At 47.6% G+C, this 24,658-nt stretch overlaps 2 protein-coding genes across 10 annotated transcripts; one reads left to right on the plus strand and one right to left on the minus strand.

Annotated features, from left to right (window-relative positions):
- Nucleotides 1-970: 970 nt before the first annotated feature.
- Nucleotides 971-20,276, minus strand: GOLGA2 (golgin A2). Of its 9 annotated transcripts, none has more exons than XM_032707944.1 (28): nt 20,169-20,276; nt 18,876-18,998; nt 18,448-18,528; nt 15,028-15,162; nt 14,411-14,454; nt 14,224-14,287; nt 13,692-13,751; nt 13,140-13,220; nt 11,382-11,420; nt 10,804-10,866; nt 10,467-10,560; nt 9,724-9,830; nt 9,112-9,170; nt 8,724-8,865; nt 7,613-7,702; nt 7,335-7,442; nt 7,149-7,236; nt 6,305-6,648; nt 5,385-5,498; nt 4,901-5,125; nt 4,552-4,651; nt 4,396-4,475; nt 3,688-3,841; nt 3,477-3,544; nt 2,848-2,950; nt 2,486-2,592; nt 2,147-2,315; nt 971-2,045 (listed from the first exon to the last, which is right to left on the minus strand). In XM_032707944.1, the coding sequence occupies exons 1-28, from the start codon at nt 20,214-20,216 to the stop codon at nt 1,792-1,794; spliced, it is 3,144 nt and encodes a 1,047-aa protein (XP_032563835.1). In that variant the 5' UTR covers nt 20,217-20,276; the 3' UTR covers nt 971-1,791. The 9 variants fall into 9 exon arrangements, with proteins under 9 accessions (XP_032563835.1, XP_032563831.1, XP_032563829.1 ...); XM_032707940.1 differs by having other exon boundaries at nt 6,305-6,651; XM_032707938.1 differs by lacking the exon at nt 20,169-20,276 and adding an exon at nt 19,609-19,719.
- SWI5 (SWI5 homologous recombination repair protein) lies at nt 20,215-23,969 on the plus strand. The gene is made up of 7 exons (XM_032708667.1): nt 20,215-20,315; nt 20,470-20,558; nt 20,989-21,106; nt 21,210-21,258; nt 21,654-21,775; nt 22,731-22,825; nt 23,279-23,969. Exons 1-7 carry the CDS (start codon nt 20,215-20,217, stop codon nt 23,341-23,343), a joined length of 639 nt encoding a protein of 212 aa, XP_032564558.1. The 3' UTR covers nt 23,344-23,969.
- The last annotated feature ends 689 nt before the right edge of the window (nt 23,970-24,658 follow it).

The following is a 24,658-nucleotide window of genomic DNA, read 5'->3' on the forward strand; positions in this document are numbered from 1 at the left end:
CTGCAACAGACCACAGACCTTCACTGGTCTTGTCTCCTTCACAGCACTAAACACCCAATAAGGATTTATTCCATTTACAATAATGCTCTGTATTAAATCACAGCCCTTCCCCTATTAGTTATGATACAGATTTATGAGTAGCTGGAGCAGGCATGAACACTGCAACAGGCTTAGTCTCTCTTCAAAGAATATACAGCATTTTACACAGATACAGTATGTACACACCCCCACTGCTGGGGAGCCCAGTCACTTGTGCTATAACAGACTGACACCACTCCTGCCATTCAAATGGAGTTCAGAAACCTGCTTCCATCTTCCCCTGGGGGCTCACAGGAAAGCACTAAGTGTGCTCTGTGCTCTTTTTTCAGTTGTATATGGAAATATTGAGATGGACCATTTGAAAAAAAAAACAACCCCCACTTAATCTGCCTCTGGCAGTAGAAGAAAAGCTCTCTGTCATGCTGGTGTAAAGCTTCACCAGCTTGGACATAAAGAAATGAACGGTCTTTTCTGTTGAACAAACACAAAAATTGATTCTGTGTTCCTGTACTTGCTTCTGTATCTCCACAGGTAAGAGGAAGGTGGTGGGTGCTGCTTCAGGCACCAGCCCAGGCTCGTGTTTGATCACACAGCTGGGCTGATCAGGTCCCTTAAACCTCACCTGTGCTTTCCCTTAGAACTCAGTTCTTGCCTGAAGGCAAATTCAGTAGCAGGATCTCCCCATGCAGTTCACTTCACCACTTCCACACCCAGATTTGTTCTGCTCCTGCTTCAGGGAGCTCTCTCCTCCCTCCATGTTTTGTTTTCTCCTCAGAATCAGGGCTGTGGCTTCAAGGCAGTGCCAGGTGCTGATGTGTCCCAGAAACTTACACTTGGGCCACAGGGTCTTGGTTTCCACCCCTCTACTGCTCTCCTTACCAAAATGGGAAAAGAGGAAAGCTCAGGGAGGGAGAACTAGAACCCTTAAAAGTCCAGAAATTCAAAACGAAGCCATGTTTATTAAGTGGTTTCCTTTTACTTATTTCTCCCATTTCTTAAAATAAATAAAACCTTCAGACACATACAAGTGAAACACATCATCCTTCAAAAGTGCAGTTACATTTCCACCCCACTCCCAAGAATCACATAAAGCTTTGTCAAGTAACCAAAAGCCCCCCAAGGCCCCCCTCAGTCCCTTCCCCTGGCAATGAGAACACACAGGGCTGGAGGTGCTGCCCCGGAGCTGCTCGCTGGGGGCTCAGAGACTGACGAGCCTGTTCCCAAATACAGGTGCAAGAGAGAGGCTGCAGCAGGAAGGGGGGAGTTGAAGATACGTAGTATGAAACAAACCCAACCTGTTAAAGAGTCCAAAGAGTCCATAACCAGAACAAGTTAGTTACTCTGGGAACCCTGGAAGGAACGAGGCTGATGACAGTCGTTAGCGACGGATCTGAACCGCGGCTCAGTCAGGGTTGTGGCAGCAGAGCCTGGGACAAGGGATTAAGTCATTTTGCCCAAAATCACGGACTCCTTTCCCCTCAGCCTGGACCTGGCCCAGGTGATGTGCCAGCACCAGCTGCCTCCCAGGATGAGTTAAGAGTCTGCCTGTACTCCAAGCACACCAAGTAACAGAAAAGAGAAAGAGAAGATGAGGGCTGATGCTCGAGTTCCATCTGATGCAATCTCTCTTTACTGATGTCTTTAGGAATCTGTTCTGACCAAGGGCACTGAGCAGAGGTATGGGCACATACAAGTCAGTTTTAAGTCCTTTCAGGCCCATGGAAAATTGCTGTCAGTCAGATTTAGCACCACTTAAACTACCATGATTTTGACCTCATCGTTCTCATCAGCACGGTAGAAGAAGGGAATGCACGGGTTTTCGGGCAGGGAGCCCAGCCTCTCCTGAGGGTTCTGGATTTCTCTGAGAAGCTGCATTATCTGCTTTGCCGTGGGGTCCTCTTGGTTTGGCTGAGCAGCTTTACTGTCGATAGGGGGGAAACCAGATTGATGAAGAACAGCAGCAGCCTCTTGTTCCGCCTCCTCTGACAGATTGACCTCTCGTAACCCTGTAAGGAACACAGACAGGGCAGGCAGGTAACTCCTCCCATCCTCACACAACACTGACTCCAAGGGCCATTCCATGCTCAGAGCTGGTCCTGTAGCTCACCTTCTCCGTCGGTGGCGTTGAGCTCGATGCGTCTCTCCGCTGGCAGCACAGCTCCCGCCTGGCTGCCCAACAGCTCCGGGTTCTGAGCAGCTGCTACGTACTTGCTGTACCACTCGTTTCTTTCCCTGACCAGGCGCATCACTAAATCCTGCAGTTCCAGTAGTTTCATCTGCACCAAAGGAAAGGAAAGCCCATGAAATGTTCACCCAACCCAAACACACCCCTGCAGTTTGCAGTCCTACCCCTGTCACAAACGGAACAGCGTGTGAAGGTTTGGACTGTGCAAGTGCTCCCTGGGCCCGCCCTGCTTGGAGCAGTACCACAGGAAAGATTCCTTGCCTTCATCTCTTCCTTATCCTGAGCCAACCTGCTGATATACTCCTCTTTCTCCTGGTGCCTCTGTTTGAGGATAGCCCTTTGACTCTGGTACAGTGCAATGTACTCCCCTGGAAGACAAGAGAAGAGTCCGGAGTGTCAGGAAGACTGAGGTACAAGTCTTATGGTGAGCACAGAGCTATGTGGCAATGAGGATACAGGAAACCCAGCCCTGGATTGGAGACCTAGCCCAGTTAGGCAGCAGTAGGAGACAGGAACTGCTTGGTAGTTGGAGGGCTCCAGTTCCAAAAGCTATTGGGGACCTTCTGCTCCACATGTAACACACTGAACAAGCTTTAGCCTGTGCTGGTGCTGCCTGAACATACCAATGGTGTCTGTTTCCCCAGACAGTTGGATGCAGCGGTGCTCCAGCTCCTCCAGACGTTCCTTCAGATCAGCCTTCTCCTGCATCAGCTCTGTGAAACGCAACTGAACACAGAAACTGGGGTCAGTCATGTACAGACAACACCTGTGCTAAAGACAACACCCCCCTGACAGTGGTCTGAGCCTGGGGAACAAACCCTGCTCTTTACAGCTTGTCTCCAATCTCATGCTAAAAAGGAACAGAAATAGAGAAGGTGTGAAAAGGCATCTCTGCATGAAACAAGGTGTTTTTTACCTTCTCATTGCTGGGCAGCACAGCTTTGGTCATACTCAGCTCCTGGACTGCAGACCACCCAGCAGGGTGAAGAGTCTGTTTTCAGCTATTTCTTTAGGACAAGACCACAGGTCAGTGTGGTCACTCCACAGCCTCTAGAGGTGGGAGAGCAATTACTGCTGCAAGCTTTCCTGTGCTGAGACAGGCTGTGATGAGCTTTTTAGGAAGGAGCTTCTTATTATGAAACATCTGCTACTTATTCCCCTACAATCTGTGTGCTGTGTTTGTCTGACACTGGATCCAAGTCTGGCTGAGCAGAGCAGCAGAGCTGAAACAACATGAGATCCTTTGCTTTACCTGTAGCTTGTCCATGGCAGTTTTCAAAGCCTCGTGAACCTCCACTGGAACAGTATCCATAATGGAACCTGGAGGGGAAGTGTGCAAATTACAGTTCCTCCTAGGGCAGGATGCACTCACAGGCACAGTGAGTCTGTCTCAGAGCACCCATAGCAGCTGGCCCAGGCACAGCTCATGGTCACACTGTCCCCAAACTGTGGCAAAGTTTTACCTCCATCCAGCGCGATGTGATGTTGCTGCTCCTGCCTGAGAGCTGTGACCTGCTGCAGGAGGGTCCTGCACTGCTGCTTCTGAGCAGCCAGCTGCTGCCTCAGGCCTTGTCTCTCCTGGTCCACTTGGGACATGGCAGAGGTCACGAAGGTGACCTAAGAAGAATTCCAGAGTGTGGACATTAGTGCTTCCCCTGTGTTCAGTGGGGTCACTGGTGCATCTCAGGACAGAGTAACAGTTTGCCTCATTTTATTTATGGGTATGAAACCAAAGTACTGTGTGACTGTCCTGGAACTGAACCAGGCAGCAGTTACTGTATCTTCTCTCATTTGCAAGCAGTACAAACATGCAGGTTAAATACTGGCTCCCATGATACCTCTTTGACTGCAGTATTGTGACTGTACTTGCAGAAAAATCTAGCAGATATTTGACACCATTTCCAAATTGCTTTCAAACTAAAGAGAACATCATCATTAAAGCCCCATTAAGGAGCTGCTGTGCCAGCTCAGTTGCCTTCATAAGGCAAGCCACTGCCAGACTTCCAGCCTGTTTTGCAAGGATGCTACAGAAGTCTTGGCTTCTTGCTGCTGTGCACAAGGAACTCCCCTCATGACTGCACTCAGCTGGTAGGATCACAGCTGATAAACGTCCTTTTCCGGACATTTCTTTAGAACTAAAACCAAAGGCTTTTATACCCATTAAGACTCACCATTTCTTCATGGCTTTCAAATTTCTCTGGGATCACAAATGAAGGTTTTTGGATTTCTTCATTCATTGCTTCATCGTCTTCTGTAAAAGGAGGAAGGTGAACAAGGAGGCAATACCCCAGAGAGTCCAGCTCTGCCTCCTCCCTGATGCTACTCACCCTCCAGTTGGTGCAAAATCCTGCCATCCATTTCTGCTGCCAATTGACTGATCTGGGCCTGCAGCTCTTTGTTTTCCTTGGCTACAGCTTCCAGACTTTCCTGCAGGGGAGAAGCAGAAGATCACTGAAACTTAAGCCAGACTGCAAACAGTCACTATTCTTCAGATAGTAGCATCATATACAGACAACACAAAAAAAGTGCTTCTGCTCCAGACAAGCATCATTCACCTGTATGGCACAGGGTGTAATCACAGAACAGCCCATGGTGGAAGGGATTGCAAAAACAACCCGACTTTTCACTGAATATTTCACTTCTCCCATCTTTCCACTTGCCCCCTTTTACTGTTACCTTGGTCTGCTGCAGCTCTTTCAGGTGCATTTCCACTGTGACCTTGCCCTGGACCTCCTCGTGCTGTAGCCGGTCCATGAGCTGTGTCTGGAGCAGGTACTGCTTGTGCAGCTCCTCCTTCTCAGCTGCAAGCTGCTGGAAGGCCAGGGTGTACTGCTGCAGGTGGCTGTAGCACTGGTCCCGCTGCTCCTGCAGGCCCCGGGCCTCCTGTGTCTTCAGCTCCAGCTGAGAGAACAAGATCAAACCACCACATCAAACCCTTTCTGCCAGAAACATGATCCAAGCTGTCAACATTGCCCCAAAGCCACCAACCAGGCAGGCAGCCACCATCTGCCCCCACATGCTGGTTGCCCACATCAGGCAGCAGACGACAGGGGAAGGCTCCCAGCTTGATCATTACAATGCCTGTTTCCATCCTTCCATCAACGTTTGGGAAGTTGCCAGCAGCTTGCACCGGCCCTGCCATCCCCCTGCTGGTGCTCACCGTCTCTTTGAGCTCCCCCAGGTTCTCCTGCAGCTGCCCAAGCTTCTTGGCCAGCTCCTTCTTTACGTGTTGCTCTGACTGTAGGGCACTTGTAACCTCCATGTTTTCATTTGTCTGCAAGACAAACACCACTGTGGAAGGAAACTGCCCCAGCCACCATAAAACACAGGCTCTCAATAAACCATGTGCATTCCCGATACAGTGGGGTGCCATCCCTTGTGTTACTCTAGGCTGTAATTAAAGGCCATATATTGACTGTTCAGGACAGTAAATAACTTAAAGAAAGGATGAGAAGATGGGAGAAGAGCAAGGAAAGAGCCGGGGGAATCAGTGTTGGGACAGTGCCAAGAAGAGGCCTGGCACATCACGCAGCCTTGTCAGCTTCCAAGCAGATGGGTGGTATGAATATCCCAAACAGAGCCACAGACATTCAAAAACAAGTTCAGAAAGGACTAAAGAAAAAAATCAGCAGCCAGACCATGTGTCAGTCTGCCAGGGCCCCAAAGGGGAAGGTGTTATATTGAAAGAAGCAAAGCAAGAGTAAGGATTCAGCTTCAGGATGGGCAAGAATGACAGCAGCAAGAAAGACTGCTGAGAAATTCCTCATGGGCAAATACAGGAAGTGCGTATCCAGTTAAAAGGGCAGGAGGAATAATCAGGGACAGAAACAGCCTGACTGCCAGGGGAGGAGAAGGAAAAGGAAACTGCTCTGGACAAAGACATTGGTTTCACCTGTCCAGAGCACTAGAGGGAGTAAGGAATTACAGGGAACCTCTTGGCATGGTGTTAGAAGACAGAGAATCCATAGCATAACAGGACAAGAGAGGGATAAATGCTTCTGCCAGTTTTTTACATCTACACTACTAAAGGATTTCACCAGTGAGGGAAGCAGTGGGAAAAGATGCACAAAAGAGACATACCAGTTTGACAAACCCATTCTGCAGCTCAGCCAGCTGCTCCTTCAGATCCCGGTTCTGGCTCAGTGCCCTGCTGATGGTGGCCTTGTCACTCTGCATGTCCTCCAGGATCTGCTGCCTGTCCACAGACTCCTCGTTGTAGCGCTGCACAGCCTTCTCCAGCTCCAGCAGCCGCTCCTCCTGCTCCTGGTTCAGGTGGCTCAGCTGCTCATTGTCCCGGACCTGGGCCTGGTACTGCCCCTGCAGCTCCTCCTTCTCCTGCTGCAGCCTCTGGATCTCCTCCTGCAGGCTGAGCTCTGCTGCCGTGGGCCCCGGCGGGGAGGAAGGCTCCACATCCATGGGCTTCACTGCTGAGGAGATGGAATGACAAGCAGCTCAGTCACAGGGGAAATCCTGGGTAATCCACATCCCTGTTGGGTACACAAGGCACACCCCAGCCTGTAGGGCTCTGTGACCCAGAAGGGATCACCAGCTGCAGTGTCCAGTCCTCGGTGCACAGCACTGAGAGAGGAACAAAGGAGCAAACCTACCCCAAAACCAAGCACAGCATCCTCCTGTCTGCTGCTGAATCCCCCACAGCCCTAGCAAGAGCATCCTGCCTTCTCAAACTCCTGGGCCAGAGAGGCCAACAGCACAGTCAGGCAGGTACTACAGACAGAATCAGGATGCTGGGCCATTCACTGCAGGAATTCCTTTGCTGTTTGCCAGGAGAAGAGGGTTCTAAGGGTCAGCTGGCCTCCAGCTGTCTTCACAGCTTCACACCCGGGTGTGTGTGGAAGCACCTGCACAGCAGGACAGTTATCCAGCTGGCACTCTGCAGTGGGAAGCCTCACTTTGGAAGCCCTACCTGATGTGCTCATCAACTCTGTAATGTTGGCTTCCAGCTCCCGAATTTGGGCCATATGTTTCTCCTTCTCCTCTGCCATTGTGTGGACCTGCAAGGCCACACGAGTCAAAATTAGAACAATGTTCAGGGTGCATTTCCTGCAGCCTGTGTTTGTCCAGAGCAGTGTGACCCTGCCCCTGAGGTTACCTGCTCAGAGAGCTGCTGCACCCGCTGCTGCCAAATGCTCCCCTCCTCCTTCAGCTTCTCTACATACTGATCCCTTTCTGCCTGGAGCTGCTGAAGTGACTCTGAGAGCTGTTCAAGGCAAAATCAAACACAAAGAAAATCACACTGGCTGAATAAATTTGGCAGTGACTGCTTAAGGGATAAAGCTTGAAGAAAGCAAAGCTCAGGCTGTGTTTTTCTGCCACACAAGTTTCTTTACAGACATCAAGATCTGGGTTGTATTTCATACAACCTCTTACCTGAGCAACCTGGGCTTCCAGGCTCGCCTTCTCCTCCAGAGCCATCTGCAGCTGCTGGTTTGCATCCAGACTCCCTGTCTGGTTTGAGAACTGTCAATTAAAATCAGAAATTTGAGGCAAAATGTTAATACTCAGTTCCTGCATAGCCTTTCCCCTGACAGTAACCTGCCACACGATCCACATTATAACCTTCTACAGTTCTCTAAAGTGCTCCAACTCACAGTGAAGTTCAATGTGAAGAAAAAAAAAGGGGATTAAAATTTTTAAAGCTTAAGATATTAATCCTGTAAAACAGGCTGAACTGGGCAGCTCCTCCCTACCGATTTTACACTTACTGATTTTTTTTTTAATTAAGAAAATAGGACTTAATCAAACTTTGGCTCAGAAACTCTGCATTTCCAGAGTCTGCATTACACAGCCAGATCAGATGGTATAAAAGTCTGTGGCCTTAAAAGTTGTCAAACATGTCAGGAATTTAAAGCCAATGTCTGGAACATGTCAGTGGACTAAGCAGCAAGGCTGATTCAGTTGAGGCACAGTACTTTTCCCAGAAGAGCAGCAGTTGGCTTTCTTTCAAGGGTAACTTAAGCCACTGTCTAGGAGTAAAAAAAAAGAGCATTTTCTTCCCTCCCAGGCCCAGGGTAACACCAGGCTTGCTCTCTGACCTGCTAACAGCTTGCTCCATGCAGTCCCTTTCTAACTGGCTGCTTCTCCTAACTTTCCCCAGCTGACTTCCAAGCTGCCACTGTCCAATCCAGCTTCTTCTGCTTGGGTGGGTACAAACACCACCCCTACTCAGCTGGTTACTCAGTGAGACTGCACAGCTGAGTAACCAAAGTGCTGAACAGATACAAGCTGAAAAGTCACCATATTTCCTCACCTGGTACGTTCAGTCGCCCCCTCACACTGTACAACACTCTTTTAGCAGACCAATGTCACAATGTTTTTAAATCTACTGCTCCAACTCCTTAGATTACAAACTTTCTGTTCCTCTAAGGCCTCACTGAAAGGATGTCTTGATGAGTTTTTGTGCCTTCCTTTAAAGCCAAGAGTTGTCTTGCCCCCTCTCTCAGAAGGAAGTCTGACAATGATCAGTGTGATCTGCCCTCACCTGTTGAATCATCAGTTCAGCCATTTCCAGTTTCTTCTGCAAGTCTTCCACATCCAACTTCATAGCTGAGTTCTTGGACACCAGGGAATGAACTTTCTCTGACAGCTCCGAATTCTGCTGCTTTATTTCCTCGCTACTTTTGCTGAAACAAACAAAAAATTAAAATGGCACCACTGCATGTACTCTGGGTCTGCTGATGTCCAGGTCATAAATCTACAGTCCAGTGCTTCTTGGCAGCTAGAATCACAGAAATGTCACATCTAGTGGCTATTTTTTTTGTAATTGAATATCCAACCTCCCAAGTCACCACCTGTGGTCTGTGCCCCTTGTTATGTTTTGGGGCTCTCTGACAAGAGTGTTACTGCAGTAATGAGCAGAAGGGACTTACCTTCGTTTGTACAGTTCCATTTTCAGGTTGTCTCGCTCCTTCACTAGCTCTTTATTATGCTGGAGAAAAAAGAAACTATTGATGCATCTACAGACTTTACCAAACAAAAGAAGTTAAAAAAATACTTCATTTCACCTTTAACAGATCAGCTAAACCAGAAAAAATCATAACTTTAGCAAAAACCTCAGGACAGGTTTGCTTAGAACCACCTGAATTTGCCAGGAATAAGTGTGCTCAGTCTCTTCAAATGTGATGCTACGAATGGGACGAGGTTATTTCTGCAAACTTCTGGATTAGTATCAATACTGAAGTGTGTGTTTGATGGAGAATTCTGGGACAAAGTGTCTCTGTTGTGTGAAGCTGCCAGACTAATGAAGTGAGGTGTCATATCTGAAGACAGCAACTGGACCATATGATTAGTGGTCACAGAAACCTGAGTGAAGTTTGCCTTGATCATGGAGAATACAGGGCTTTACAAGGTTAATTAATAATTAACAGGGTTAATTTCTGCCTCTTCTCTAAGCAGGGACTACAGGCTTTGCAGTAGTGTAGTAATAAGCAAACAGCCAAAGGCAGAGCTGCTGGTTAAGCACAAACAGAGGTGACTCTTACCTTCTCTGACTGTTTTTGCTGCATGGAGATGGAGGACAAGGTGCGTTCCAGCTCCGACACCCGCTGGCGAGATGAATGTAAACGGGCAGCGAGGCTTTCAGCTTCCCCTGCACAAGTCAGAGCACAGGCAGTCACAGCTACACCACAAAGAGCTTTTTGGAACTGGCTGAACAGCACTTTCTACTTTGTCAACAAGCTCTTCAGGCAGCACAGAGCTTTGTGTATCAGCAGAACTGGTTCCTGGCTCTACAGGTGATTCACTAGCAGCTCTGGAAGCAAAGCTCTCTGTAACTACCTGCCTCACTTTTAGAGGGAGATGATGAAACATCCTTTGCAGAACAACAGACAATGTTTGTTTGGGGGAATTTTTCCTATTAGAATAAATTGCTCAAATGTAGTTCAGAATAAAAGGGCTTGGGCAAAACCTACATTAACATGACAGCTGTGTGGGAGGGAGGGCGGAGAACAGGAACAAAGTTTTAAAAGAATCAGAAAAGAACAGTCTGGGGTAGTCACCAGGCCCAACAGAGCTGACAAGGCTTTAGTGATGCACAAAAGAACCTCAACTGCCATGGGACCAACATGCTCCCATTTGGATGATGACAGCAGCAGTGCCAGTGCCAAATCCTGCTCACTGAGGAGTCAGGGAGTGCTGTGAGCTGGCTGCCAGCAACTGTCATGCCTGTGACTTGAAACCCACAGTGTAACCACCAGCTTGGGCTGCAGTGCTCACAGTCACTCACCTGACTTCTGCCGTGCAGCCTGCTGAGTGTGTCCAAGGGCTGTCTGCAGCTCAGACTTCTCAGACACGAGAATTCCAATAGTCTGGATGTGAACCTTTGGGAAAGCAAAACCGGCTCAGCGCAAAACTTCTTTGCTTGTCACTGCAATCCCACTGTTGCCACAAAAGGGTAATTCAGTAAAGGGCTCCTGCAGTTAAGTACAGTCTGGCTGACCAACACTCTCGGTTTTCCTGAAGGAATGGACTCATGGCTTCCTTCCGTGTTAAAGACTGAGTGGTCACTAATCAGAAAACAGCAGAAGCCAGGTGACATTACTGTAATGGAGGCTCTGCCTTACCTGTAGCTGTTCCCTCAGGGCTGCTTGCTCTTTAGAAAATTTCTGTTCAAACTCCTTCTTTTCCTGTAGAAACAAATTATGCTTATTCAGCACAAATAGGCAACTAGTTAACCCCTGTTGTTTTATGTCACACTAGAAAAGTAGGGATTCATTGGTAGTATCTCTAGCATGTAAATGATCCCAGTATTTTTAAAGACACAGTTCATCTTCCATTAGTTGAGCTTCTTAAATCATTTTTCCATCCCAGAACAGCAGTGACAGCGCAGCACAATCGCTGCAGCACAAACGTGGCAGTGTTGGAATGGAAGCTCCTGGCAAGAACCTAAACTGTAACCTCCTGCTCCCACTGCACTCCTCCAACTTGAGTATTTAAATATTAACTTTGGTCAAAATAAGAACACTGCCTGCTGAGCCAAATCGTGAACTCAAAATACTCAACCTGATGCTACAAATCAAACTGAATCTAACATGAGACAAGATCACACACTCCTGTGCCACAGTCCAGGACTCTTTATACTCCTTAGAGACACAGATACCTATTTCTGTATCTATGTATCCAAAAATAGGACACACTTTACCTTCTCCAGCTGATTCATTGCTTCTTGGTTCTGCTGTTTCTACGGAAGAAAATTGATGCACCAATATTAAGAGAAAATATTCTCATACTGATGAAACATTTTCACTTTGACAAATTAGGATAATATGCCCAATTAATGCAAAAAGAATTTCCATTTCTGTAGAAGACCAGGAAGTTGATCTCAGCTATTAAAAATAAGAGATTCAGGGCTCCCTTCATTAATACACTTGATATCTTTTTCATTGCTCAGTACATTATGACAGTTCTCCAGTACCTCTGCTGAAATCCCTGTATGTTCCTATCTGAGCATCCAGCAGCTTCAGTTAAACTTGCAATATCCCACATCTGTGCAATTAATCATAGTCATCCTGGTGTATTAGGACAATCACCAAAAACACTTTAAATAAAAAATAAATGGTCTTTTCCTTTAAATAATTCTCTAGACCTTTATCCCAGTTAACAACTGGCCTCTAAGTCATGCAGAGCTGCACGTACATTGGCAGGCTCCCACCAAGGTGGTATGAGAGAGAGCTGGAGCCAGATGCAAGGAAAGGGATAATTCTGTCCCAGCCAATTTCAATCTTATGGGTGAAGAACTGGAGATGTGTGACTGCACATGGTGCATCTGTAGGTATGGAGTGAAGGAGACAAAAGTGGCAGCTACCAAACCCTGCAGCTGTTTGCCCTTTGCTGCTCTTGTCCCCCTGGCAGTTTTCTCACAGATGCCTCATAAGTAACTAAATAATTAGTATTTTTTCCCCCTCCCCAAATAATGAGTATTGGCCAAGCTGTTTCTTTCTACCACTACTTCCTTCAGTGCATTTTGAAACATGACTACAGATGGAGGGGGGATGAGGTTTTGATTTAGCAATGCCAGCACACAACATAACCAGGAAAAGCAAAGGCAAGAGCACAAATGCAGCAAAGGCCCTATAGAGCTCCAGGCAAATAGAAAAGCTGGCAAACAAGGAGAATCCTGGGTGGGCAATGCACTATACCTCTGTAGCCCAGCTAAAACACAAAAAGAAACAGAATGGAACAAAAATAACCCAAAACCAAAAATAAAACAAAAAGAGGGGTCATGGGGTACACTGGGAAACGATGAACTTTGGGAAAAGCCTAGTTTTAGGGAGGAACAAAATGGGGAAAAGTATTTCACACAAGAAGGGCTCTTTTCAGCCTGAAACAGGTCCACTTAGCTGCATTTCTTGCAGTGTTAAAGCTGAAGGCTGAAAGGCAGCAGCAGGAATCCATGCAGGCCACAGGACAAAGCAGTTCATTCATTGTGCCAAGAGAAGCTGAGGATATGATCAGAAAACAGCCCCAGGCTCTCTTGGACCTATTGCTCCCACTCTGCTGATAAATTTAGAACAGCATCACCACCTGCAGAAACAGGTTTTCACACTGCTGCCAGCACCAGAACTAAGTATTTCAAGGATTCAGACCAGGACCAGAAATAGCTGTTTTATCGGGATGCTTATCATCCAGGGACAGCATGAGGAGATCAACAGAGCCCACTTAAATGGAAACAGCAAAATTCTGTCTCTGCTTCCTCCCGTGAGCCAACACACTCACGAGGGGCCCTAGGCTTTGATCCTCCTCCCAGGTTTTCCATACAGCCCATTTTGTTCCTTACAAAGTGCTGTGTGAGCAGCCTTCCTTGTGGCACTGTGAGGGAACCCGTAGCCTTGCAGACACCCAGAGAGCGTGGAGGAGCAGCAAAGACAATGTCAAACTGGTTGGTTGGATTGTTTCTTACCAATTCCTCTATCTCTGTAACGAGCTGTTTGTTAGTTAGATTGCTGGAATCCAGGGCTACTGCCAGCTCCTGGTAACGTGTCTGACGGGCACATGCATACAGGAGAAAAAGGAAGGAGCAGAAGAGGAGGAGGGGGGGGAAAAAAGCAATAATTAAAAAGGACAGAAAAATAAATCATTATCACAGTTTGATATAATCAGATTCTCCAAACAAAACAAAATCTGTGGTTTCAACAAAAGCAGCTGGGATGTCAACCTATTTTATCCATTTCTGCTGAGGCTTCATTTTGACATAAAAGTGAATCAGAAATAAGAACTGCAGTTGCATGAAAGCCAGATTATCCCCAGTCCTCAAACTGGGAACATCTCGAATACCTGCCTCTGACTGCTGTGACCACAACTACCCAAGCACCAGGTGACACTAGACAGTGATGGATGTGACCTGTGCATTCTGTTAGGCCTCACTAACACTGCTGGAAGCACAGAGTCCCAACAAGGGATCAACAGCAGCAAATAATAAGAAAAAAAACATGACAGACTGAGAAGAACTTACTTCCATTTCCTTAATATTTGTGGAAGAAACAGCACTTTCTCCATTCACATACGATGTAGACTAGAAGTAAATCAGTGAAGTAAGTCAGTTTTAGTCCCTAAGGCAACAAATCACTATTAAGTAAGAACCTACTATAACAATAACACTCCTTATAGCACCTGTCACTTCAACCAACCACACACAGGCAGAGGAAACACTTTTCTGGCTCAGGATAGACCCTGGCTGCCCCTATTGACAAGCTGATTTGAATTATGCAGATTGAATTCAGATTCTTTTCCACTAAATCAAGAGTACATCTTCCCATGAATATATGCAATTCATTCATCCCACTCTGCTTTTCTTCCTACTGCTGAAATCCTACATTCCTAAAACAGGATTTTTTTGCTTTTCAATGCTTAAATATCATATGGTTTAGTAGGATGGCTGCAGACATCTCTGAGATTGGAGCGTGTTTCCTTGAGCTGGCTGCTTAAAGCTCCACATCAAACACCAGGAGAATTAATGCAACAAATGGATGAAAAGGAGGTCATACCTGGGAAACCAGGCCATTGAGTTGTTCAGACAACTGGCGGAGACTTTCTGTTGATGAGAAAGACCTGGGAACAAAGACCTCACAATGAAAACCTCTCCCAGGGAACTGTCCAAATCAGCACAGCACTGGGCAGGAATAAAACCTTAATTTGTTGGGGTCCTGCTGCAAAGCCAACACAGGCACTCACCTGTTCTCATCCAGAGCATTTTTATGATCCCCAGCTTCGTGAATCTGTGGATTGAAACACAAAAACTTACAAGCCTGCAAAAGAAGATGGGAGTCACATTTATGAATGTGTCATAAACACTTGATTACACCTGGGCTCAGGTTCCACAGCTCCTGTAATTACTGTTTCCCAAAGGAAGATGAACTGAAAATCACCAACCCATTCCAGGCTTACACATCACTTCTGGGTAGTGTGAGTCTGGGTTTCTTGGAATAGAGAAACTCAAGTGTCACAGGCTTTATGTTTGCTGTTACTACTCATCAGTATAATCAACACTTTGCTGGAAAAACCTTCAACTGAATAACAGATTGCTCTGACTGGAGACCTTCTGTACTTTTTGATAATGAATAGGAGAGAAAGGGAAGGAAAACAGCTTTGGAAGCTGCAGAGACACATCCTCTCTCTGCTCTCACAGACACATTGTGACTGGATGGAGAGTGGAGAACAGAGTACTTTCAACAGGAGAAAACCTGAACTACTCATGTCATATTTAAGAAGATCATCTTTCTCCACACAAAGGTGGCATCAGTAACCAATGTTCAACGGTTCAATGGCAATATTGATGATAATTCACAAACCTGTGTCAGCTGCATGCTCTCAGGAGCAGGCAGAACAGAACCACAACTAGGGAGGCTGTTGCTGTTAGAGAGCACAGGGACATCGGGAGCAAGCGGCTCAGCACTACGAGTGGCAACATCACTGTCAAAGTATGCCTGTCACAAAACACAGCACAGGATTACAGCCTTCATGCAAAGTGGACAAAAACACACACACACAGACACATCACCTGGTGACCCGCCTGTGAAAACCAGACAGATGTGAACAATCAATTGTTTAGGAACATGTGGAAGGGAACCTGTGTTCTCCCCAGAGCAAGCAGGTGACTGTAACCACGGACAAACAGTGTTCCAGAGCTGTGCCCTCTCATGTCCCATAGTCCAATTCCCTTCTTTAACACAGGGCAATAATGTCACCCAGCTGTAAGTTCACACATGAGATTCACTGCAAAAGATTCACCAGTAAGCAAGTGAGGGCAAAGCCAGATGTCACTGTGCTTTGAAAAACACCACCTTAGAGCTGTGCCTGGGGAAAACACAGGTCACTGTATGCAAATGAAGATGGAAATGAACAGGTTAGTGACTACTTGAGAACTGGGCTAGTCAAACTCAAGTGCTCCATCTAAAACTCAGTGAAATCTGTGGCATGCCATGAACCCCCAGTTTAGAAACAGGACATTTATGAACAGGCCAAAGGGAGGTGGCTGGGAGCAGGTGGCCGTGGCCCTGCTGCAACTATGGATCCCATGACTAGAAGAATCCAAACAGAAAAGAGAAGGGCCAAAACACTATTTCTGGACAGCAATGCAAGTTCCCATCCAGCCCTTGTGGGAGGATGAATGGCATCTGATGCCCCCTCTACCAAGCCACAGTAAACTGGACCATTTAATCTCTTGCACAGCATCCCAGAGCCATAACAGCCCAGCAGTGCTCTCATGTTTTATGGCAATTTGTTTGATTTCATCATCCATCTCCAGTAAGTCATCACTTAAAACCAGCACAAAACAGATGAGATAATCTTTCAACATTCAACCACACCAATACACTGCAGCTCTCTGCCAATTCCACCTGGAAAAGTTCCCTCTTATTTCAGTCACTTCCTTTGTGGCGTTCACAGGAAACAAGAAATCTCCCTCTCTTGGCATTCCCTGTTTACCTGCTCAGCACTTCACTCATGAATCCAGCAGCAAGGCTAATACAGCAACAGTGAAGACAGATTTAAAGAAAACAGTAAGCTGGAAGACTGCAGAGAGAAACAGAATTTTCTGCATTTCTTTTTAGCAGGACAAATACTTGTGCCCTCAAGGAGCAATATAAGTTAGGTGCTTATAGGAAGGTGAGGAACTCCCTCACTTCTTCCAGCTAAAGGTTACTTCACCTTCATCAGTCAGACATTCACCCATATAAACATCAGAGGGACAGGAGGAATTCCTTCCCCAGCACATCTCAAAAATTTTTCCTTAATTTCTTCTGATCAGGACATTCTTTTAGCTCAATGCTTCAAGATGTAAAAACCAGTAACGTGCCTTAACCACAAGAACTCCTTCCTTCTGCCTTCACAATGAGCAGTTTTGAAAGAAACTTTCAAAAAAAACCCCAAACTATTTGAAGAACTGAATTTGTTGGAAACTGAAAGCATTAGGGGCAAAACATTTATATGGAAATTATGCATTGTGAGCTTCCAATAATATAGAATAAAAAGTAATTCTGCTCAGCTTAGCATATAGTAGGGTCTGTTTGCTTTCACACAAAGGCCCCTATTTTGCTGTTTTTTCTGTGTTTCAGAGCCAAGAAGGCTGAAGTGGGTGAGAAGGGAGGGCTCTGCCTCACATCAGACACCAATGGCAGCAGCAGCTCAGCTGCCAACGATCAGCTTTTCTGCCCTATTAGCATCCAGCTTCTGAACAGCATTTTCCTGACTCAGGGCTTTTACAAGACAGCAACTGGAAAGAGAAACCTTTCTTTCCATATATATTGCAATTAAAGATTAGTTTTCAAATTATTCCTAAAACCCCAGGCACAACAAACCACAAATTCCATAACAGCCAATCAGATCTCTAAGGAAAAGAGAAAAAAAACAAAGGGAAAACAAGAATGAACAGAGTAATGAATTCTCCATTTGCAGAACAGGACTAAAGCTGGAGACACAGGTAGGCCTTCACTGCAAGGCCAAACATCACCTCAGCAACAGCCCTGGACTACCCATCTTCATCACAGCCTCCAGTGTGAAACAAGTCTCTTTCTCTGAGATTTAAATTACCCCGAGCTTATTAGGGTTAACTGAAAACAGTCCCAGGACAAGAATGACACTTCAGTCACAACACAGGTTTTCTGAGGCTGGACAGGCACACCCAGCACCCCAAAGCTGGCAGTGTGTCCTCACAACACTCAAGTTCTACTGATACAGAACCTACATGGTCCAGTGGAGGAACTCTGTGTTGGACAGAACAATGCTGTATTATCACATCAAAAAAAAAAGAAGAAAAAGGACACAAAAGCAATTTAGAGTGAACTCCATTCCATCTTGCAGATTTCACTGCATCTATCAGGTACCCTATGTGATTACTATAGTTATATTTATTGCTGGAGACCCATGGATATGCAGTAAATATAATAACGACTTACTTAATGACAACTACATTGAAACAACGCTGCCAAAATGATGCAAGTGAAAATTAAAAGCAGGGCTTTGGTACAACAAAATTGGAAGAACACTGTGGCCTACAAAATTTGACTTCCCTGAGTTGCTATCACAATTTGAGCCTCATTTAAATAAGCGGACTGTCTGAAAACTAGTATTTTAAAAAGTATTTTTAAAAAGCTCTTTGTTCATGTTTGCTTCTGAACATGTTTCTATCCCTTCTTGGCACACTTCCTGCCCTTTCCTCTTCAAGATCTTGGGAATGTGAATACAGTAAAGCCTGTACATGCTTGGCTTTGAAGTATCTGACTTCCTGCCCAAGCATATTTAAACCCACAGCACTTGCCAGACTGTACATCACCTGTGCCAGTTCCATTGCCTGTCATAACATGGGTGGCTGGAATAACCTGACAGGGCAGCTCCCTGCCTGGAGATGAGCAGAAACGTGCCCTTCAGAAACCAGGCTCCAGGAGACAAAGCAATGACACTCAGAGCAGGAGAAATACAGGCTAAGAAAGCACTACCTCTTCCTGTTTTCCTCAAAGCTCAGCTGTCTCAAGGAAGACTTTCTGACAAGGTTCACTTTTCCACGTGTTACGTTTGACACAAACCAGGAGGAAACAAGCACAGTGGAAACACAAAGAGCTCCATGTTAATAAAAACAGCAACAGAACTGAAGCAACTGACAATGGATGTGTGAGGACAAGGCTCCACCCCGAAGGTGGAGGTCAGTGTGGACAGAACCCGAAGCATGCGGGAGGGACAGCGAGTCACTGCGAGGGACACGAGCACTGCCTCACCTTCCTCTTGTCCAATGAGGGTATGGCTACCCCATTGGAGCGGTTAAGGTCTGACACCAGCACCTTCAGAATGTTCTGAATCTACAGGAGGCGAAAGAAAAGGGGAAAGAGAAACGGCTCAGAGAAGGACAGAGAGGAAACGTCAATCAAAGGCAGCCAAAGAACCAGCCTCGTCCAGAGCAAACCCCTCAAAACAGCAGCTCTGGGCACGCACAGGGCACGGTCACCACCACTTTGGACAGATCCCAGCTGCACCTTCCACCACTGGAAGGTTGGCAGCTGCCAACTATTGTAGGACACTTCATACAGCACCTACACCACTCAGCTCTTACACCAGCACAACCACTTCCCAGCTCTGCTCAGGTTGTCCAGAAAGCCAAAGAGCAGGGAGGTGGGAAATGATCGAGGAGAAAGAATGAGGCACTCACGTTCTCTGGAGGCTGCTGGTCATCGGTGGTGGGAGTGGCGGGTCTGCTGCCTTCTTTAGTTTTGCGTTTTTTCTTAGTTCCTGCAGTTGCTCCAGGGCTGTTCTTCTGCTGATATTCCTTCAGCTGTGAACAGAAGAAGAGTCTGAAGTCCAAAAAAACATGCCTTCTATAATGTCAACAAACCCCCAAAACTTAACTCTGTCGGCTAATAATACAGATCAAGTGCAAGGACAAGTGAAATGTTCTTCGGTGAGTTTTCCCCTCTGGGAAAAAAAATCAAAACAAACCCAGAGAAGCATAAAGTAAGACCTAAAGTGACAGGTTTATGACAAGAACATTAGAGTTGTAAAACTTTTGTTTACAGCTAATGCTATTCTTGGGAAAAAAAATGATACTCCACAGTGCAACTATAAGGAGATTAAAAGCACTATTTTTGGGGCTTTTTAGTGTTATAACTAAGAGCAATAAGGCAAAATTAATAAAAGGCAATTAATCCTGCATGGAAAGCGAAAAGGCACTGCCTGACAGTAAGATCTGCTGCTGCACGGAAGATTTTATGAAGGAAGACTGCAATCCCCACAGGCAGGCAACACATTAGTACAGACACTGCAACAACTAAGGGGAGAAACAATCTACAAATGATTTTTTAATCACAGCTACTTGGCTCAGGACGTGCCGGTCTGATAAGCTGTAACTCGAGTCCCGGCAGCGTTTCTGTGCAATTCCCGCGCACCTGAGCCCCGAACGGGCCGGTCCCGGGGTTATCGATGTAAATACCGGGCAGGGCACGGCGGGGCAGGACGGAGGAGGATCCCACCACTGGGAGCATTTCAAAATGGAAGCCTGAACTGCTCCAGGACACTTTGCCAGGACACACACACGTTCCTGTGACTTTGACACGGCCGGGACGGACGGGGCCGGGCCGCCCCGAGGGAAAAAAAATATGGGAAAAAACCATGAAAAAAATAATTTAAAAAGGAGGCGGGGGGAGGGAGGAGAGGGGACACGGGACTCCCGCACAGCCCCGCGGCCGCCCAGGCCCGGCCTCGCCCCGACCGCCCGCCGGGAAGGCCGGGCCGCAGCCCCGACTCCCGCGAGCTCCCGCGGCCCGGCCCGGAGCGAGGGGGCGGCGGCCCGGCCCGCGCCCCTCCGGGGAGGCCGCGCTCGGCCCGGCCCGGCCTGGCCCCGCCGGGGCTCCGACCCGCGCGAAGCCCGCGCAACGCGGCCGCCCCAGCCCCGCCGTGTGGTGCGGTGACACGTCGTGTCCTGTCCCGTCCCCCCACGGTCCCTCACCTTCTTCTTGGCCGCAGCCAACCGGCTCTGCCTGCTGCCGTCCGCCATGTCCGCCCCGCGCCCGGGCCACGTCAGCCCGGCGGGAGCGGCGGGGGCGGTGGCGGCTCCGCCCCCGGGCCGGCCCCGCTCCGCCCCGGGACACCCGCGGTGACACCCGGGACACCCCGCGGTGACACCCTCACAACACGGGACGCCCCACGGTGACACCCCTTCTCCGGGACACCCTCGCTGGCGTGACACCCTCCGCCCTGGAGACACCCGGGGCCGCCGTGTGACACCCGGCGCTGTCCCGCTGCTGCAGTGCCCCGATAACACCGAGCGAACGCCGGGAGGAGCCGGGCCGGCTCAGCCCCTGCGATGCGCAGGCGCAAGTACAAAGTTCAACCAGCGGTAATGAGAGGAAGACCTACCGCCTTCATCCCAAGACCACCTAAAAAAGAAGAACCCACCCCCTAGCAACAGGACGGAGTCTGCGTAGAAAGAACTAATGACGTCTAAAACAAGGAGGAGCCTACTGAAAAGGGGGAAATGACAAAATATATATATAAGGCGGACTCTTAACTCTCTAAACTCGCGGACCGTTGGCGGGGCGGAGATTCCCCGGCCGCCCAGCGCTGCTTTGCTCATTTGTCATAAATAAATTTTACCTAAAATTTGAAAGATTTTTGGTCTCTTTGACTATAACAGGGACAATTGTGTCCTACCACATCTAATGTCACCTGCAGCCGGGCCGTGACGGGGGACTACAACTCCCGGCGTGCTCCTCGGCAGCAGGACTACATTTCCCGGCGTGCCCCGCGGCGCCACCCGCGCCCGTGAGGCGGGAGGCGCGAACTCGGAGCCCTCAGCCCGGAGCCCTCAGCGCTGGCCGAGCGGGTCCCGCCGAGCACCGGCCGCAGCCCGCCCCGCCACCCGCCGCCGCGGGCCCTGCCCAGGAGGTAGGAGCCGGTTCCCCGCTGCCCCCTCACCTCCCTTACCGCGCCGCGTCCCCGCCGAGGCGGCGGTGCCCGGCCCCTGACGCGGCTCCTTCTGCTTTGCCAGGGCCTCGGGCGGCGGCCGGCGGAGCGGCACGGCCGGGTTCAGGGCGCCGGTGAGTCCGCGCCGGACCGGGGGCGGTGGGTCCTCTGTCCTCTCCCCACGGGAGTGTTTTTCCTTGGAGGGAGAAATCGCTCGTTCCCTGAGTTAATGCCGGTCCCGCAGTTTAGCGCCCCTCCTGGGAGCTTGTAAAAACCAAATTTTGATTTTTTGTTTTCACGCTGTAAATCTCCGGAGTGCTGTAGGATGTGATATAGAGCAGCCTAATGCTACATAGACTGATCCCTGTCTTACTTAAGCTCCCCACTCCCTGCCCAGGGGATATTTTTTTTCCCTTTTTTTCTCCTATTTTATCCAGCGGCACACACACTATTTTCCCGTTAGTGCCCACAGCACTGTAGTGTCTTATCCAGGGCTGAGTTGCTCTTAAATGTCTTCTGTGCTCTACAGGTCCCATCTTCAAGCTCCTTCCAACCTAATGGAGCCAGCGAAGCAGCCCTGAGGTGTGAAATTGAAGAGCTGAAAAGGAAAGACCTTGCTCTAGACCAGGAAATTGCACAATTATTGTCCGAGTATGTCCTTGGCAAGCTCAGTGTTCACTGTGTTGCCTTAATTATTTTTGTTTTTAAAACAGGAATTGGGGCTGAGAGCTGACCTTGTATGATGACATTGTTGTTATGGTGCAATGTTGGTTCCAGTGTTGTTGTGAGTGATGGAACCTGAGGGAATTCTTTCCAATTTATTTAGTAAAGCAAAGCATGTTTTACTAGGACCTTGCATAAGAGGATTTTAGCTTTATCCTGTATGTTCCTGAGGTAATTACATGTTAACTGGGAACAGATAATTTCAGCCATTTGTTGTTTGTTGTGAAGGAGTGATGTTTTCCAAGATAAGTATAGTGCATAGGATGGAAATGGTAGAACAGCAAAGGCTGTTGCAAAACCCTTTTTGGTTTATCCTTAAGGGTAAACAGACCTTTTAGTGACAGGACAAGAGGAAATGGCCTCAAGCTGTGCCAGGGAAGGTTCAGGTTGGACATCAGGAAGAATTTCTTCACTGAAGGGATTGTCAGGCATTGGAAGGGGCTGCCCAGGGAGGTGGTGGAGTCACCATCCCTGGAGGTGTTCAAGAGATGACTGAACGTGGCACTCAGTGCTCCAGTCTAGTTAATATGGTGGTGTTTGGTCAAAGGTTGGACTTGATCTTGAAGCTGTTTTCCAACCTTAATGATTCTGTGATTCTTATTTTTTTTTCCCTAGCTAGAGATTAGAGATACATATAAATGGAACTCACCACAGCCTTCTCCTGTTTCTACTTGATTCTGAGAACTTAAGTGAATTGTCCTGATGTGGCAAAAAAAAACTCCTCAAAATAAGGATCTGCTCGTTTGGAGCTTTGATGTTTATGACTTGCAGCAGCTGCACTTGCTGCCTTCAGTTTCTGCTTTTGAGGTGCCAGGCTTTGGTGTCTCCCACAGCAGCAGGAACCCCCAGTGCCATTTGTGACCTTTCTGGTGTTATCTTACAGAGGCTACAGCCTGGAGGAACTGGAGAAGCACATCTCTCTGCTCCATGAGTACAATGAAATCAAAGATGCTGGGCAGATGCTGCTGGGCAAGCTGGGTAAGGAAGGGGAAAGCTGTTGGAGAACTCCTTAGTTGGTGTTTTCATACAGACACAGAGAGAAGCTGCTGCACCACAGAGGCAGAGCTTGTGTTACAGACTCTTCACTTCTAGGCTTGTATTACTCAATCACTGTGCAAGCACAAATGCTTCTGTTGTTGTTTTCTTGGAGTGTTTTCAGGACTGAACATGGGAAATAATTGTTATTTACCAGTATTTTAGTCTCTGCTATGGATTACCAAAATTTGAAAAGTCTTACCAATTTTTGTCAGTTTTCTTCTTCATATGCTTGAAAAAAGCAAAGTGTTGAGACAAGCAGGCAGCACAGCTGCAAAACCTTGGGTTGGTTTCTTGGCTGTGGGAGGTTGTGTGGGGTAGTTGGGGCAGGAAAACACAACTTTTCTTACTGATCTGATCTATTTTTAATAAAAGCAATGGTATTTTTCTTCCTAGCTGTTATCCGAGGGGTCACTACAAAACAGCTCTACCCTGAATATGACCTGGAGCTCAGTGACTAGTCCTGAACCTGGAGGCTGCCACGTCCTGCTCAAGTGACTGTCACTGGGCACACGTGTTGGTGTCATCCTGGTTTGGAACTGGCAGAAGGTGCCCTCTGAAGGATTTTTAATTTAAATGTAGCATTGCCACAGGTACAGTTTAACAGGGTTGTTCCTAAGAATCTTTGGAACATGGAAGTTGTTGTTTTCTGCTGTTAGGAAAGGGATGTAGGACTTGGGTTAATTTCATCTACTACCCGATCAACGAGATTTTTATTTTTTTAATTGGTAAGGTTGTAACTCAGGTTGATGTTGAGACCCTTCCTATGAAGCTTTTGCTTCCCTGCAACATCCTGGGGTTGTTTGGTTACTGAATGGATAGAGGAAGTGAGGACATACAAATGTCCAATGTAATAGCTGCTTTGAAAGGAAAACCCTCAGAAGCACGGAGGGAGGGCTGAAGTTGTGGTGGTTTGGGGGTTTTGTTGTTGTATGGTCAAATCTGGAGAACTCTGGGTGTTCTGCATTTTTGTACTTACCTGCTCTGGTATCTGGAGGTTTCGTATCATTTCTGTTGTAAAATGGCAAAATGTGAAGTTGTGTTAATTGTCCAATCTGAATAAAGCAGCCTTCACATTTCTCAGTAATTCACTTTAAGAGCCTTTAAAACATTACATGAACCTGGGAACAAATTCTAAAACCATTCTCAGACAACTCTAACATCTCTTACTGAGATGTTTTCTGTCCATGGCGACTGGGTGGCAGCACTGCCCAGGAATGGGCAGGTGCAGAACCACCTTTCTCTGCTCTAAGTGCAGAGTCACTGAGAGCAAGTGCTGTCCTGGGCAGCGATGATGTTGGGAGCACGAGTGTTTCAATGTCAGTGTTAGGGTGACTGCACAGACTAAATTTGGCTGCCTTGGGCAGTTCTAAGTGATGAAGTGCTCTGGTGACTGCAGATCCCTTGTCCTTTTTTCACTCAGGCTTGATGTCCTTCTGCCCATTTCTACTTTTTAGGACCTTCTTGCCCAGTGAGTTTCCTCCCTAGTCTCTAGTCAGACACATGCTGCAGTCTGCTCGTTATTTCCAAATTGGAATCAAATTAATCTTTGTTGTGATTGGAAACTAGGAACCAGTCACAAGGCTGCTGCTGAGAACAGAATTGTTTTTGTGCTCTTGGCTCTGGACCTGGCACAGAAACATCACTAATTAGTATCTTGTTTTGCCTCAAAAGCTGTGGGGAGGGGTCTCGAGCAGGGGCAGAGCCAGCCTGTGTATTCCACGATTCATCCAAGCAGGTCTCTGCTGATGTGCAGCTGTGCAGTGTATTTACTGT

Source organism: Chiroxiphia lanceolata, chromosome 21 (genome assembly GCF_009829145.1).
Source record: "Chiroxiphia lanceolata isolate bChiLan1 chromosome 21, bChiLan1.pri, whole genome shotgun sequence".
In the NCBI taxonomy this organism is placed as follows: domain Eukaryota; kingdom Metazoa; phylum Chordata; class Aves; order Passeriformes; family Pipridae; genus Chiroxiphia; species Chiroxiphia lanceolata.